This window comes from Grus americana, chromosome 5, assembly GCF_028858705.1.
Source record: "Grus americana isolate bGruAme1 chromosome 5, bGruAme1.mat, whole genome shotgun sequence".
Lineage (NCBI taxonomy): Eukaryota > Metazoa > Chordata > Aves > Gruiformes > Gruidae > Grus > Grus americana.
Window position 1 is genome coordinate 59,011,400 of NC_072856.1, and position 16,867 is coordinate 59,028,266.

Here is a 16,867-nt window from a genome sequence, read left to right on the forward strand (position 1 = left end):
TAGTTTTGCACAGGGCTGTGGTGGAGGACTTGGGGAAGAATTCTGCTCCACCAGACTTGAGGGGGAAAAAAAAAAAAGAATAATGTATTCATACTGAGCAATTAATTTATTTTTCTAGAAACGTTCTCCTGCTTAAATTATAACCAAGCCTTGGCACTGCTGAGTGCTATGATTTAATACCCCCATAATTAAAGACTTTGTTGTCATCCGAAGTCCTCACTGTGCAGAGAAAAATCAGCTCAAGAGCAGTAGAAATGTTTTTTATAAGTCAAAGGCTGATTAGCATGACTACTTGTGAGAAGGCTTCCGGCACCCAGCCCTCAAACCTCCCGTCAGCCATCACCCCCATCCCCAGGGCAGAGCGCGGGCACACTTTCCCAAGCTGAGCCGACCCAGCCGGCTGGCCTTGGCCCAGGTAGGTTTGGTTAAGCAAGGAACAGCAGGGGCCAAAATATCAATCTAGACCTTCACCATTAAGATAACCTGGAGTAAGATGGGCGAGACAAATCAATTAGTAACCCAGGAGTGCTTTGGGCACTCCGTAAGGGATGCAGGATGCTTACCTTACCCAGGACACGCTGGGGAAGACATTGATGCTGTTCTAACTAGTGAGCTCTGCAGTGCTCACATACCGGAGCATGAGGGGAGCTTTAAAAAACAACCCCTGTATTAGGGGCTGCACCATTTGCACACCAGTCCTTGAAATGTTCCTAAGCGTTTCTTTGGGACTAGTGCTTTGACAGGAAGTCAGGAGTCTTTATTTTATCACACTTTAGATGCCTGAATGGATCCTGCAGCCTCCTTACTCTGCTTTGGCCATAAGGAAATAGCCATAGAAATAATTTTAAAATGAATTAATAGCGTCAGCGACTCAATGAAATGACAACTCTAACACAAACCAAGGGCACAAAATTTCAACACTGTATTCCACCAAAAGGACTTCCATTGCTCCTGAACATGCATTTACGTGCAGAAACACACACCTTTCTCGTAGCATTCAGGGACAGAGCTTCAAAGTATCTTTCAGTTTATGTAAAACATCCGTGTGAACAAAGTGAATTTACCATGAAACTAAAGCAAGTGTCAGTGGTAGACTGTTTTCACATGTCAAGACAGACGACTATGAGCTTTAAAACCTCCCTCTTCTGCTTTATTGACAGGTAAATTGTTCAAAAATGTTCTCACAATTCAATAATTACAAAGACTTAGACTTACATTAAAAAAGTAAAAACCAGAAAACCCCCAAAGCAGTAGTGTCCAGCTCTAACTGAGCCCCTTTATCAAGAATCTGAGAAAAAGAGCAAGTACTGTCGAACACTTAACGTAACAGGATTAAATGTTGACTAGAACACTCAGTTTAAACTAAAGATAAGTGCACGTCCTATACAGTGTTTCAGAAAAGAACATTAGCCATTGGTATATCATTAGCCCATTTAAACCAAATTTTAAATAAGTGACATCCAACTGTCATAAAATTGGCACAGAAGGCACACTAGTGTGACAATGACAAACTGGATATGCCAGCCACTGAATTAATTACAAGCTTTTAATGAGACATGGTCACAAATCTTTGATTACTAAATGTATAATACACGGAAGCATGAGATTAAATATACACGCAAAACATCACCACTGCACGTGGGCCATAGCAAAATATACAGGAGTGTGTTGTGCATTTTTCTACATGATCAATACTTGATTAATAATCATGGGGTCTTCATGCAGGTGAGGATACAATTAATGAGAAAAGCAGCACCCCCAGTTACACATCCTTCACGTTCCACTTTGGTAACCGATAAAACAGACCGATGTTTTAGTGCGACAGAGTCCCTTAGATCAAGCAGACTTCGAGGGCAATGCGTCCACGAGAAGGCTTACTAGCTCAACAATGTAGTGTGTCCTTACACCAAAAAACCCAGGAGAAACAACTTCTCAGAAGGAGATAGGCAGGAACTAGGAGTAAAATTTTTTTCACAGCAGTAATTAACAATATTTTAAAAGCCCGGACTAATGGCTGATTGATGAGGACTAAAAAGCAGAGTATGGGTAAAAGATAACTGGCAGTAGTCCTATGTACAAGACTAGAAAGTTGGTAGAAAGATAAAGACATTTATGCAGCTGAATACGTAATGGCTAAATGAATTAAAAGGCCACAAAACTATAACCAACTTTTATTGGACTTCCTGGTGATTCTATTGATGTTGGAAACAACCTACAGCTTCCTAGCATTCTCCTTAAGATTTAGGAAACAAATAGTTATGGGAAAAAGGGAAAAGTGTATCCATCTGAGGATGTAACTAGACCTGCTCACATTTCCTATTTAGAGGTCCAAATTGTGTCTAAAAGGATTTCCTGCTAATGAGACATTACATCATTCTATAGAAAAATAATATTCCTGATATTGTAGCAACATTATCAGTATCTCTCTCTATTTCTTTTTCAGCATAAGAATAAGACTATTTACTGGTGGCCTTAAATGCTCCTATGCAATAAAACTGTGTCACAGCTGTGCAGAACCGTAACTGAGCAGTGAACAATTCTGCATAAAAAGCTCGATCACTATTTAGTAAAGAATTTTCTTCATTTCAATAGTTTGTATCTACAATCTGGATATATAATTATTCTTGTACAACACTAGAGATTCAGTGTCAGTCTTGGCACTAGCATCTGAGTCAGCTTTGCCCTGCTCTTGAATACTCCACGGAGTAGTGGATGATCGAAGCCGGAAGGGTGAGAGCGGTAGTATTATGCATCACAGGTTGACTGGTCCAGTCCGTCTAGCGTAAGCTGATTCCTGTGAGGAGAGTTGGGACTTGGGGGACCACTTGGATTTGAGCTGTTAGATGGAGTAGAGTGTTTGGTGGAGTCTGAATCAGGCTGTTAATGAGAAATATTAAAAAAAATAATGAAATACACTTACTTAAAATCAATTCCTCACACTTGAAAGCTTTCAAAGGCACTCAAAAATTAGGGTGAGCAACACCTATGAAGCAGTGTGCATTAGATTCATTTTATAGCTAAACGTCCATGCAAATACTTCCATTATCGTCAATAGGCTGTAGTGCAGTCCTGAAGGTGACCTTCTGACGTAACAGGAATTATGGCAAAGTACGTGGAAATTGCTAAATCCCGGGCTCCTCTCCTTTAACCATTGCAAAGCTTTCCTGAAGGAACACATATATCTGTCCACCATTGTTCTGGATTTACCAGCCTGTGTTTTTAAAGCAATTTTTATAGCCCAGGAGTAGATTTATCTGCCCATACAAACATGTAAACAATTATGGTCAAATCATCTTCAGTTTGGTGAGAAGGAAGGAAACAAGCATATGAACTGTTTACAAAACAGCAACAGTGACAAGCACGTGAAAAGAGTGAAGGCTGCCAAGTATCAGGCTGGAGGTCTGGAAACAGAATATACTTACTGGAGACACCCTATGTCAATATCTAATAAAGACAGTCTATCCACAGTTATTTCCCCAGCGTTAGACTCGTTGTTGGATATTTGCCTTCACAGGCTGGTCTCACTTCAACAGGACAGCTGCAAGTTTCCCGCTATTTTGGTGAGTTACAACTCTGAGCACTGCACACATTCACAGCTAAAGAAATGCTGCACAGGAAAAACTGGCACCATTGCAGCAAGTTACTTTCAAGAAAGGGAATGTATATTTAGCAAATAGATTGAAAGGTAATATCCTTTAAGAATGCTGTTCACGAGGTTTTGCATGGCTCAAACAATAATAAGATCATCTATAACAAGATTATCCTAACACAATCCAGTTCATGCTATGATAAAGCCAAAAGCTATGGGAAAAAATTGTATAAAGCCAAGAGGTGGTATTAGAGGCTCCTTTTTCAAGTTTCAAATTACAATTTTTTTTTTTTAAATTTCAGAAATTGTAAGATCTACCAAAAAAAGAAAATGCAAAAACCTTAGAATCCATCACTACTTGTGCCTGCAAACAGCACTTATCATTAGAGCATGGAATGTAATGGAATTTGGGAAGGATGCTGCAGAACAACTAAGTCAACTGACATAGGCCGTCATCAGCACCTTTGAAAATCAAAACAATTTCAAATATACCTGTGTTTAGAGATCCCCATTTCCACCTGCTTTTAATGGCTTACTCAAGGTGAGAAAGGAAGTCAGAGCACGGCTGTGATCAGAACTCTGAACAAATGCTTTGACTTGGGGTGTATTGAGACATCCTGCAAAGGTCTGGCTTCAGGAAAACACCCTTCAAAATCCAGAATGTTACACCAGCCTGTAGTTGGGTACCAAAAAGCACTAAAAAGATGCAAAGATCTTGATCTAGGAGTTTGCCTCCCAACAATAATTCCTAAAACTTTCCTTGCACAGGCAGTGCTCGAGCAAAGCTTGGAAGAAGCTACACCCATGATAAATCAAGGAAACAAAAATCATCCATCTTCTCTCCTTAGATGCAGGGACACCAGTTTTGTACAGCCAGGACATTTTCAGTTTGGCAACTACTGGCACGTACATTTACTCTTGCTAAAAGCAGTTTCATGTATTTTAAAACGATTCCTTCTCAAGTTACGTGACAAAAAGTCTTCCTTAAGGCAGCACAGAAAATTACTTAACTAGTCGTATTACTTTGCTATTCTATGCTAATAGCCTAGAGAACATTTTTAGGAGCTTTGAGGACATTTCATCAATTAGTCAAATTTCCCTTGTCTACAAAGCTTAATCCAAGACATAATACTTCTTAAAATATCACCATAAAAAGATCTTTGCACAGCTTTGCTTTTGCGCTGGCGTGTCTAACTTGCAATCATGTATTACAGGCTGGAGAAAACATTTGTGGAAGGAAAACGTCTCCATAAATAACAAGGTCTTTATGAAATATTTCCTCAGAAATGTAATCTATTGGAAAAAGAAAACAATCTATGGCAACAGGATATCATCAGTCTCCATTTAATAAAAGCTACTCTACCTCTTTGTCAAACTCCTGGTCAGGATCGGACATACTTCGGGAAGGCATGGCTCCTCCCACATCGCTGCCACCTGTAGAGAAAGCAGGAAAAAAAGGCAGGTTTACACTTTTTGTAGAAGCCATAAATTACAGCTCAGAACTGACAAGTTTGCTTCCAGCCTTACTTGACGAGGGCCATGAAATATAGGTTTTGTTTCTCTGCTGCTGCTGCTGCCGTGAGAGGTTAGCTGTAGATGGACATGGTTTTTCATCCTGTGCAGCAGGTAGGACACTCTACGGTGAAATAAAACACCTTGTTAGCCAGCAACAAAAGCTATCCAACTAGGAGTTGTTACTCATGAAAAACTTTACTGTGCTTTTGAAGCTATTACAACCCAGTGTTGGTAGAAAAACTCTGAACTTACTTGACCACATCCACATATTTTCAGTAACAGACACAAACCCTGAGAAAGACAGAGAAAGAACTAAGCCCCATAGCAGCCACTGGAACCTGTCAGCCAGCAAACCCTCTACGAAGGGGCAGGGACTGCACCAAGAGCTCTGCTTTCTTTCCTCCTCCTGCTGAACGGACAAACACGTTACCCTCACCTGGGCTAGCTGAGAAGGACAAGAGAAAGCCTGGCTAGCAGCTGTAAAGTAGGGGGTACAGAACAGAAAAGCGTACCTTTTCACCTTCCTCTCGTGGATTTAACACTAGAATAGCTCACAAAACGCTGTATTTGTTAAATGCAAAATAACAAAAAATAATGCTATAAAGCACTGCAACTTACATGCACTTGAGTTACCTCCACAGCATTAGTTTTTCCCCCCTTGTTTTTGCTCTAGAATTGGTGAAGTGCCACAAGCACACCATTCCAGTTCCTAACAGTTTGTAGCTACTCCTACCCTTGCTAGGGAAGCAGAGGAGGGACAGGAAGAGGAAGAAAGCAGAGGGGAGCCTTGCAGTGAGGAATGGTCGCTCTGGAGAAAGATTTCAGCAGAGATAGGGCTCATGTGAGAGACGTGCTCAAGGCCTGTTGGAGGTGATATCAGAGCAGAATGTCAAGAGGATGAGGGGGAAGGAAATTCATTCTGTTATTTTAAGAAGACAAACAAGAAAAAGGAAGGAGGAGAGACTGATTATTTACAAAACTACTAACAAGATCCTGGCAGTGATACCTGTTTCTTTCAGTGTCTCATTTGTAAGTCAGCTAACAGTATTTCCTTGCACAGGATTTAGAAGCATTGCACATCAGGAAGGTTCACCTTTCTTAAAATGATTAGAAGAATAACTTGGTACAGAGGTAATACTTGAACCCTATACAGCTCATCTGCACAGTTTTTCCGAGCAAGAACAAATAGACATATATCTCCCTCCCTTTTAAATGTATTTTACCAGTGGGAGGTCCATGAGAACCTGCATTCCATCTCCTGGTCCCATATGAGCCACGTGGTTGAAATTCGTTGGGTTAGAAATCATCTTTGACCTTAGCTCAGGGTCTCTAAGCATTTCCCTAAAAGAACAGAGTGAATTTTGCTATTAGCAATCCCAGTCTCTGCATGTCATCACGTACATTAAGTTACATATTGCGATTAAATTCTTACCGCCTTTGTTGTAATCGCTCTTCCTCAGGAACCTTAAATACAAATCTTCTTTTGCTCCTAGTTCGAAGCATTTGCTTCTTGCTATTGTCAGACGTTTCTGGTACACTGAGGACAGCTCCTGCTGTAATATCACAATACAATTTCACATAGATAGATACATGTTGACCCAGATGCATCCAATACAAGTTTCATCTCATGCAAAGGTAACATTGCTTAAAACTACCCAAGTTAGGCTTGGCATCATTTTCCATTTCTCTCCTTGCTCAGTACTCACCTGCAAACTTGTTCTTGAAATATATTAGTCTTGGTGGCTCACAGTTAAGGAGATTCAGTGTGCCATCCATGTTTAACGGTCTGATCTGTTTTGAGGAAAGAGGCAGAGAATTAACACAAGCCTAGCATACACTGTGAAGAAACATCTCATTTGGAATTAACCCAATTAAGTTCTATATTCAAAGAAAATTACTTACCCTTCGCAGGCCAATGGTCTGGACCCATTCCATAGTGTTAACATCAAATACATCAACACCATACTCGCTATACACTGTTACGTATAAAGAATTGCAACCTGCATAGATTAAAAACAAACAGAAAACCCTAATGTGGTTTCAGTAGTTCAGAACTCACAGGTATTTGAGCAAATTTCAATAGTTACAAGGTTTTCACTATGTGCAAGATACATTTTAAAATACTTTTTCCCAGCCCCACTTTCAAACAGATATTCTGGTGATAATAGATTTGCTAACGACAACTGCCAGCATCATGGAAAGATTTAAATTTGACCCTTTCAGTATTTTTAAACTTCAAATTATGATTTCATGAAATTGTGAAATGGCATCTGAAGTTTTCAGATGCATACAAATTTGCTACTTGGTAGGAACTGAGCAGCTAGCTTTTCTACAGATGCAGATTACTTCATTCTGGAAGCAGCAAACTAACTATACATATGCTGTGTGCAGGGGAAAAGAGAGGGCCACCATCTGTGAGGTGGGTCATGAAGTCATGATGCGGATCTGTTCTCAATTTCCTTCCTCTTTTGCTAACAATTATCTAGCTTTAGATATTCATGTATGGGTTGCTTTCATCAGGTTAACAGAAAATTGTCACGATGCTTAAAGCCCATAACCCATTTTCTCTTTTCAACTATTTTTTTTTTTTAAAAAGCATAAAAGGTATCAGGAGACAAGTTTATTTTAGGTCAAATGAAAAGCAGAGATCCCTAGAGCTTCATATCAACACGCTTCTGCTCATCTAAAGACTGTGTCCTGATGTAAAGAGCTGTTACTAGAAATTTATGGGATTTAATAGAGAAAAGAGCTGCTTCAATAAACAAAGGGAAAATAGCCCAGTAGGACACTAAACACATCACAGAATCTTCTTAAAAGAACTGAAGTAATGGTTGTGGTGCTATTTTTTAAACTTGTTCACAGAAAGCCTTGGACAGCTATCATAAATATGTATCCCAGAAGTGATTTATGGTCAAGTATTTGATGTCCACATCAAGGGAGACCAGCGAGCATCAGACAGAAACACCAACTGCTTCTGCCCGGCCAGCTTGTAGCCAAAGGCCAGCACCTACCAGTCAGAGCTGATGAGCTTGGTCAGATCTCAGCTGGTTCCCAGAGGCACGTCAGTGTCTGCACTGGGCTTGCCCATGTTCCAGCTTCGAGACCTGCTGGCTCCGAGTCTTTGCACTGCACCATACTTGAGCTAAGCAGCCCCCCAACACCTACACTGACTCAGCACAGAACCGGCACATTAAACTGGTTTAACCGCAACCTAGGCAGGCCACCTGACATTACAGAGCTGACCTCGTCCTCTCCTAGCGTGAGAGGACTGAATGCCCTCGAGACAAATTCTCCATCGTATCTTAAAACTGCTCTACAACGTGGTCCTTTACCACAGCAGAAACTGCAACAGGGGGGAACCATTTCCACTTTGATGATCTCCTGATGGGACAGTTAAAAAAAAGCCACCATCACTAATGACAGACACCAGGACTGAGGAGGGAGGACAAGGCTAATGAAAAGGGAAGTAATCCAGTTTCCTTTGGCAGTGGAAAAAGTTGCTCTTTCTACAAAAACAGCCGTAGGCCAATGCTACTCAGGATTGCACACACAAGAATGCTATAAAATAGTTTACAGTAAGAACAGCTTCTAATAATAAGAGACAAAACCATTAACTAGCAAGCCTAGTTTGCTGAAATGCAAAAAACTGTAAAGCTGATAAAGGAAAAGGAAACATTAGCTTTGGCTAATGGTGTTTTAAAGTAAATTTGCAACTACATTGTTTCCTTGGGCCTTTGCTTCAGAGTTCTGTACAGAACTAGGTCAGAGTAAAGTAAGCAAACAATTTCAGTTCAAGACAATTAAAATTAAACAAACTGCTATTAGGGCCTGATCAAACCAACGTGCACCTAACTGCTCGCTGTACTATTTAAACAAAAAGCTATTTCTTGCCTTCAATCATTCAAAACATTTTAATTGCTATTTGAGCTCCAAATAGAAATCCCGGTTTTATCATGAACTGCCTTTGACAACCAAATACCGAAAAATGCTCTGCATGTGCTTCTATCCTAAGTAGCTGATAAACCAATGCTCCTGAAACAAGTAGAGCAGTTGAAAAATTACCCTCCACTTGCCTATGTTATTTTTGGAAATTTTCCCCCCTAAAAATAAAACCAAAAGGAGAAAAATTGCTACCAGTTCTGCCAAAAGCAATATTTTTACCTCTTATTTTGTTATATTTATGAACCTTTAGAGTGGCAGTTACATTTCTTCAACTTTCTAGACATCCTACAGACAACTAGAACTCTACATTCTTTAGGGGAGCAAAAGTCTTTACAGAATTCCACAGACCGGTAGTCTTGCACTGTCCTGCATCCAGGACCACTCTCTGTAAAAGTTATTTTGTATTCCATTATTCGTTCTTCTGTGTCCTGTAACAAGACAGCGATTCTCTTCTTGCAGCATCCAGGATCTCAGCCCAGGAGATGGCCAAGTCCAAAACTACCATCAGGGAGAACTATGTGTCCTGTTAACTCATCAAAACTTAAACTGTAGATATTGAAAGACAAACCGAAGCAAAATAGAATACAACGCTGATTATTTTTAGACAAGTAAAGCAGCAACAGGGATATGGCAACAGAAAAACATATACATACTACAGGCAACAGGAGTTGCAGGCCACATTAGTTCCTGCATGCGTGACCTTCGACCTTGCGAATCGACGTATACTCCCATATGGCTGAAGCAAAGCAGGTATTCCTCATTACTGAGCTCCACAGCACAAAGGGCATCAAAAGACTGCTGTGAGAGGAAGATAAGCGAGGGGTCATTAGGATTTACCAGGTTTATAGATTGTCCATCTCCCTGGATGGTCAACAGAGAGAACCCAGACTGGTAGCCAACACAGAGCTTGTCCTTGAACACTGTCATCCACTGTACAGTTCCTGGAGCCTGAATTTCACTGAATTTTTTGTGGAAAGGTTTAGTTCTGTGAATTTCATAGCAAAAAACCTGTCGTTTGACAGCCACAAACAAACAAGTTGAAGAACTCTTCTTTAGTGTTCCAGTTGTAATCAATTGGCAGCCTTTAGTTTCTGCAAGCTTAATGTCAAAGTTTCCTTCCGACCCATCCAGAGAGGCCCAGGGGTAAAGGTGAACGTGATGGTTCCGACCGCAGATGAGGATGATAATTTTCTCTTTGGGAGCAAGCTCTATCTGGTACACCTTCTTGCAGTCAGCAGCTCGGACTATCACTGCAAAGGAAACAAGAGCTGCCGTAAGTTAAACAAGAAAACCATCAGGCCTGGAAACATTGCAGTGTTACATACTGATGTCTGAAAATGAATCTAAACACAGACACATACCAGATAAGAAAGAGCGCTTATTACACATGCTCGATGCTCTGTTATTAATTCTCAGAACAAACAATGAAACAAAGCATTCCTGTAACTCTTTCTATTGATACAAAGTCTCAGCAACACTTTGCAGGAAAAGGCTGCTAAACATCTGGGAAAAATGGAGAAATTTTTTATATAATAATATCTGTACTATCTATACACTGCAAGATGCTGTATCTTCTGAAAAGCATCCCACCTTCAGGAAAATACCAGCATCTTCAGTAAATTATGGAGGAAGACCAAATTCGCACAACACCACAAAGAAAAGAAACAAAGTATTTAATGCTGATAACCGAGGATACCAAATGCTGTACTGTTGGCAAATGTCTCAGCCAAGTACAAGAGCTGCACGCTAAGCAGGTGTTAAACACCTATATGGAAAGGCAAAAAATACTGTGTGTGATGGGGAAAGGATAAAAAGGAATGTGTTTAAGCTGTAGGAAGAGGGGTTTAGGACAGGCACCAGGAAAAGCCTTCTCACAGTAAGGACTAGTTAGGCTACCCATGGAAGCTGGGGAGTTTCACTGTTTGAAGGGGGTTTTTTTTAAAAAACTGCTTTTGGGATTGTGGGTATACAGGCACTTTCAAGAAAGTAGTGAGTATTTCATGGGGCACAAATAGAAGAGATGAAGCAATTCCAAACTAGGAAGCATAATACACATAAGCCAATTATATTAGAACGTCACTTACATTTTTCTGTTAGCTGAATGCTTTCAAAACATTTGTGAATTGTAACTAAAAAAATATTAATTGGAAATGATATGCATTTCTTCAGAAATAGTTGAGTAATCTAGTCAAGTTACCAAATTCTGTAAACGTTGTAACAAGACATTAGCTGTTTAGATCACAAAGCCAAGTGCTTTTGTGGCATCCCCCCACTTGCACAGATATATGATATGTCTGAAGAAATGTTCTATGAAATAACCAGCTGTTGGAGCTAGAGGGGCGGTGGGGGGGGGATCTTTGTGGCAAAGTTCCAACTGCAGCTTACAGTTTAGTTTATTCGTCAAGAACTAAGTGATATTCTGACCAAAGACCTTTGATATAAGCAGCTGGCAGTTAATTAACACTGAAAATTACAACTGCCATAAAATGAAAAAGAGGTTACGATTTATAAAAATGCTATTAACTCACAGGAACTGGCCATAGAAAACTCGTGCAAAGTATCTCTTAACTTAAAACCAAAACTGATAATATATTTTCACATTTATATATGACATGGTGATGCAGATAATTGTTCCTTTATGAAATGACCTTTCAAATTAAATGTATAATTTGCTTTTATGCAAGAAGCTGTACTGGAATCTCTGGAATTACTTCCATCTAAAGTTATGTTTATATCTAAGTACTTACAGAATGGTGATCACTGGAAGTTTACTCAAAGGAATGGCATTTATCACTGCTAAAAAGAATTTCAAATATCTGCAGTTTCTCCTGGAATTGGGCAATGGCTTATTCTAAGCAAGAGGAAGCAATAACATTTTGCTTTTTGCCACGAAACTACATCCCTGACTTCATTTGATTTTTGAAAGTCAAGTCTTTAAGAACCTGTATTCATTGCTTTACTTTACACTGAAATGCAAATTTTAGCATGACTGCAATCCAAACTTCAAATAGCCACAAGCTAAACTGCATTAAAAAAGAAAATTCAAATTCTTCCATCAAGTCTAAATTTAAAGAAATTTCTTCTTTGAAATTGGAATGGCAATAAGTAAAAAGAGTCAAAGGAATATTTCAGGACTGTCCCAGTAATTTTTCCAAAGTTGGAAAAGGGACCCAAAAACCTTTTAATTTTACAAAACCACATCACTGATCTCAACATCCTTAACTCCCAGATAAAGACATCAGAAGAGCATAAGCTCAGAGGTTATACATACAGATGAAGAAAGCGTTAGGCATTAATGTTAGAAACAATCCTACCAGAGAGCCAAGGCTGTTAGCTCTCACACCCCAAAAAGTATGGATTTAGATTTGTCTAAATTTAGAGTGCCTCGGGAGTTACAAGCAAGCATCGATTTCACAAGGTGTATTTGGTGCTTTTGAAGTCAGACAGAAAGAATGAACTAGTATTTCCTATCGTAACTTGGAAGAGGATAAACAGTAGTAGATTATTGTATTTTACATCTGCATTGATTCTTAGAAATATATTACTTCTATAAATTTGGTTTAACTCAACTAGTTGTTTCATTTTTTTGTTCATTTGTTTGTCAAAATAAGAGTGTCTTATTTTGGAAGCAGATGGCAAAATTAACCAAACTTGTTCTTTGCTTTTTGATGTTTAAAATTGCATTTTGCATGGATTGACCCCAAACAAGCCCCATGCTCATGTGGTAGTAATCCTTCTGGCCTCCACACTTTGCCCACCACACCAAGGCATGTCTCCCACTGTTATCTGTAGTTGGGCTCAGTGTACCAGGTCAAAGGGAAAAATGCTGTGATGTCTAATAATTCAACGACAGAGGGGTACGCCTGCGCTGCACAGTGACTACGCAGCATACACTTTGCTGTGGTACCTGTGTGAATTTCTGGAACGGACATGGTAAATCTTCAGAAAGAAGATGCTAAACTGATCCCACTTTTCCCAAAGCAGAGGGCAGAGTGTATTCAGAACAGAACCAAAAAAGCAGGTTCAGAAAGAAGCATGGGGTCAGGGGAATAAAGAGATAATGGAAAGGGGCAACAAGGCATTTGCTTTGGCCACCATTGGTCTGAAACGGAATGTGAGTGGTCATCAAATTTCTGGAAGAAACAGACAATAATACATGGCAGCTTTAATGGAAAGTCTTGTGCTGCTTGCACTGCCTAACTTCTAATTCATGGCAGTTTAAATCCTCTGATGGTGTAGGCTGAAGCAAGCCTGTTCCCATGTCGAGTTTTTCCTCACTCAATTCAAGTTCTATTTAGTAAGTGCCTGATAATTCACTATGCATCAACTGCTGCTGTGTGTGCTGCACGTGCTCTGTGTGCTGAAGCATTTTGCTACCTGCTGTGGGAACGCAGTTAAGGTGAGAACGTGTCAAAATACGCCCAGTAACCCATCCCTTCAATTTCAGCCAGTCAACTGAATGTAATGATAATGACCAAATTAGTGTTTATATCTCACATTCACTTTTCCTTCTCATCAATTAACTGAGTGCTTAATACTTACTATACATGAAGGGCTTATATTATAACAGCACTAAAAGTTATGGAGCTCATTATTCTGCATGTAATTACCGCATGCATGCATTATGGCCTAACTTACCGTCACGGGTCACCTCTATCACATACAGTCCTTCTTCTGAACCAATTGCTATTCTATCTCGATCTAAACCAGGAAGGAAGAAAAAAGGCTATTAATTCAGCTATACTTAATCTTATCTTTAAAACAGACTGTTTGCTTTGAACAGCTGGAAAAATTTCTGGACAAATGGATTTTCAACAGCAAATCAATTTTGCTCATGCAGTTCATACAGTCACGCAGTCACAAGCATGCTATGGAAGATATATACCATATTGCTGAAACAACCTGTTAGACAACTAAATGGTATTATTTACTCAGAGTGGATGAAGAAATTTGAATATCAATGCAAGATAAGCATTTTCTCCCCATTATTAAATTCCTATGAAGGAATTCAGCTGAGGAATTTATTTCAAGGTGTCAGTGCTCTCATTACAGAAGCCCATCTAAAAGCTCCAACAACCCTCACACACTTTTAACAGCGAAAACAAACATACCTACAATAGCAGCAGCTAAACTTGCTTTAATAAGAGGCAGTGTACTGTCGTAGGCTTCTTGTGGAATATGTACAACCTGGTTTTTCAGTCTGTTTTTGTGCAGGATAGACTGCAACCCTTCTAGGATTCCAACCCACTTTCTCTTCTCATTCTCATTTTCCGTCAGGATCAGCAGAGAACAAGACTTTGAAGGCAAACCTAAGAGAGAAGCTGTCACCTTTTAACACACAGAGAAAGCAAAATTAATAAGAGTAATAAAAGTCCTTTTTGTCAGTATTATATACCTCACAGAATTGTGAAAGTAAAATAGACTTTGTCATAACAACGTGATGATGTATCCGAGTGGTACGCAACACAGCACACAGCTGATAGGGCCGCAGTGCTTTGAAAAAATGCACAAGCCTCAGTGGTTTTGTTTAAAAATACTCAGTCTTGCTTAATCATTCTGAATCGTAAAACATGGGCAAGGAACATTACATTCCTTTCCTACAATAATCAATATATGCCAGCAAAAGGCTCCTTCCTGCTCTGAACTGGAATTCCAGTAGCGTGCCATAATTTGTCCCGATCTCTTCTCTCACCATCTTTTAAAAACTTACTGAAAATGACACACATGCTTTCTGAGCCAGATGCATTTAAACCCAATGGCATTGCTATGATCGGTTCTAGATTTTGATTTTGCTACTTAATTTTCAACGTATTTGTCCAAGGGAAGGAGCACATCATATCTGCATTAAAAGCTCTGGAGGAAAATAATCTTTTGAGACTGAAATATTCTCCCACTTCCCCATGTTAAAAGAAAATCACAATGGCTTCACTTAATTTTCAGGTAAATCATCCTATAGATCTCTAAGCAGAACCTATTCTGAATAGAAGAACTATCCAGGAACTTTCTGTTACCCGAAGTATGCATTTACTAATTCTTAATGTTAATTTTGTGTTCTGTATGAAGAGATCGAAGGGTTGTGAGATCATGGGAACTATGCTTTTAGCCACAGACAAACAGGCCATCAGCAGGTATCAGCCCTCACAACAGACTTTTAGAATAACAATAGTTAAACGGAAAAAAGCAGCAAAAGGTGCAAAAGTGCAAAACTGAAGGCTATAAGTATTCATACATGGCATAACACTCCTTCAGCCTATATGCCTTGATAAGAAAATCACCACAAAGATGAATGATGTGGTTACGCGACATACACTTCCTGAAAGAGTGAATTAAGCAATAACATTAATCTTAAAGAAAAAATACATCTGAAAGTAAACCTGGGACAATAGGATGTCAAAGACAGAACTCCTGAAGTAAGATGAAAGTGAAGAGCAGTAGGAAAAAGAACTGACTAGTTTGCAACTGCAATTGCTCATAGCTCCTGTTACTCTGCATCAAGCTTTGTTCATGTCTAAACTATAACTAAGCATTAATATTTTAAAGATGGATGGCGGCATAAAGGATAATATTTTTAAATTTGAAAACAAAAAGAAAACCAAATCAGACTTCAGCTATGGTTTTCCCTTTGAAGTACCACCATTTATTACTCCTCAGTCTTTTGAAGGTGGCCTCTTACATGCAGTCAAATGCAGAAAAAACGGGAGAAGTTGGTTATAATATACCTAGCATTATTCATCATACAAAAATCCATGAATATTTGCTATGAAACCCAAGGCTTCTTAACTCAAACTGCTACTGCAGAAGGACTCCACTACAGACACTCTCACACTATTTTTAAAAACATATTGATGGCAGCACTTAGACTGCAGTGTCTGGATGCCAGGACAGCCTAACATCCAGCTTTAAAATCTGATTACCAAGGAGAGATGTTGAGACATCTCTGAGTCTGAGACAAGTTCTTCCTCTTCTTGATTTCATGGGGGGGTCAGAAGTGGCAATATCTTAGTGTTTGGCAGCATTCTGGTATTGCTTTCTGCTGGTGGAAGATCCGAAAGAAATTAAAATCTGTCTTTGGTGGGCCACTGACATCATCACGTTATGTGAAATAACACACAGGAAAGAAGGACCACATTTTTACACAGATGACGTGAAGTAACAGTTTTAGCTGTTGTGTAGAAGCCACTTTACGTCATTATGTCAGCAAGATGCACATGTAGAATTAAATGAAATTGAGAAAATAGTGTCCCTTGCATCAGAAATTACTGGTTTCCAGTTTTAGAAATTCCTTCTTTTGAAGGACATAAAACTGAGAAAAGAGACAGACTTTGGCAGCATCTTCTCTGGTCCCTGTCAACAGGGTATCTAAATAGATATACTCACACACCAGGCTTCTAGTTAATTCATCAAATCTCTTTAGCAGGGTATAATCTGATCAAACCGTGGAGACATTTTGTCATGTCTATCCAAACAAGTATTCTTACATGGGGATACTTGACAAAAGTTTTTTTTCCTTAGATACTCTTTCAGTTAAAAACTGCAGGCAGAAATTAGAGCAGCAAGTCAGGCAGGCTAAACTGTATGGATGCCTTGTTCTTAAATGAATCAACCACCATTCTGCATAGCTCATTTTCTCTCCTCAGAAGTCCTTTCCCATAGTATTCCAACCTTTGCTCATCTGAGAAAAGAGCAGGCAGATGGGAATAAAAAAACCCCAACAAAACCATTTAGAAACAAGATGAAAATGAAGGTAAAAGTAGTAGAAAACTGAAGGATGAAAATCCACTGCAGAAAATATTTCTATAAAAAAGCAGAAAAGCAAAGTCA

General features: G+C 39.3%; 1 protein-coding gene across 22 annotated transcripts in view; it reads right to left on the minus strand.

The window, feature by feature from the left end:
- Nucleotides 1-1,125: 1,125 nt before the first annotated feature.
- Nucleotides 1,126-16,867, minus strand: part of CDC42BPB (CDC42 binding protein kinase beta) — a 94,662-nt gene continuing 78,920 nt past the window's right edge. For 10 of the 22 annotated variants that reach the window (XM_054826107.1, XM_054826114.1, XM_054826113.1 and 7 more), the window contains 11 exons: nt 14,158-14,374; nt 13,685-13,747; nt 9,700-10,296; nt 7,007-7,104; nt 6,811-6,895; nt 6,537-6,657; nt 6,328-6,445; nt 5,357-5,395; nt 5,117-5,225; nt 4,953-5,023; nt 1,126-2,877 (listed from right to left, as the gene is read on the minus strand). In XM_054826107.1, coding sequence (XP_054682082.1) covers nt 2,746-2,877; nt 4,953-5,023; nt 5,117-5,225; nt 5,357-5,395; nt 6,328-6,445; nt 6,537-6,657; nt 6,811-6,895; nt 7,007-7,104; nt 9,700-10,296; nt 13,685-13,747; nt 14,158-14,374 — 1,650 coding nt within the window. In that variant the 3' untranslated portion in view covers nt 1,126-2,745. Of the gene's footprint in view, nt 2,878-4,952; nt 5,024-5,116; nt 5,226-5,356; nt 5,396-6,327; nt 6,446-6,536; nt 6,658-6,810; nt 6,896-7,006; nt 7,105-9,699; nt 10,297-13,684; nt 13,748-14,157; nt 14,375-16,867 lie in introns of those variants that run through there. The other 12 variants (XM_054826112.1, XM_054826118.1, XM_054826129.1 and 9 more) reach the window with 4 other exon arrangements.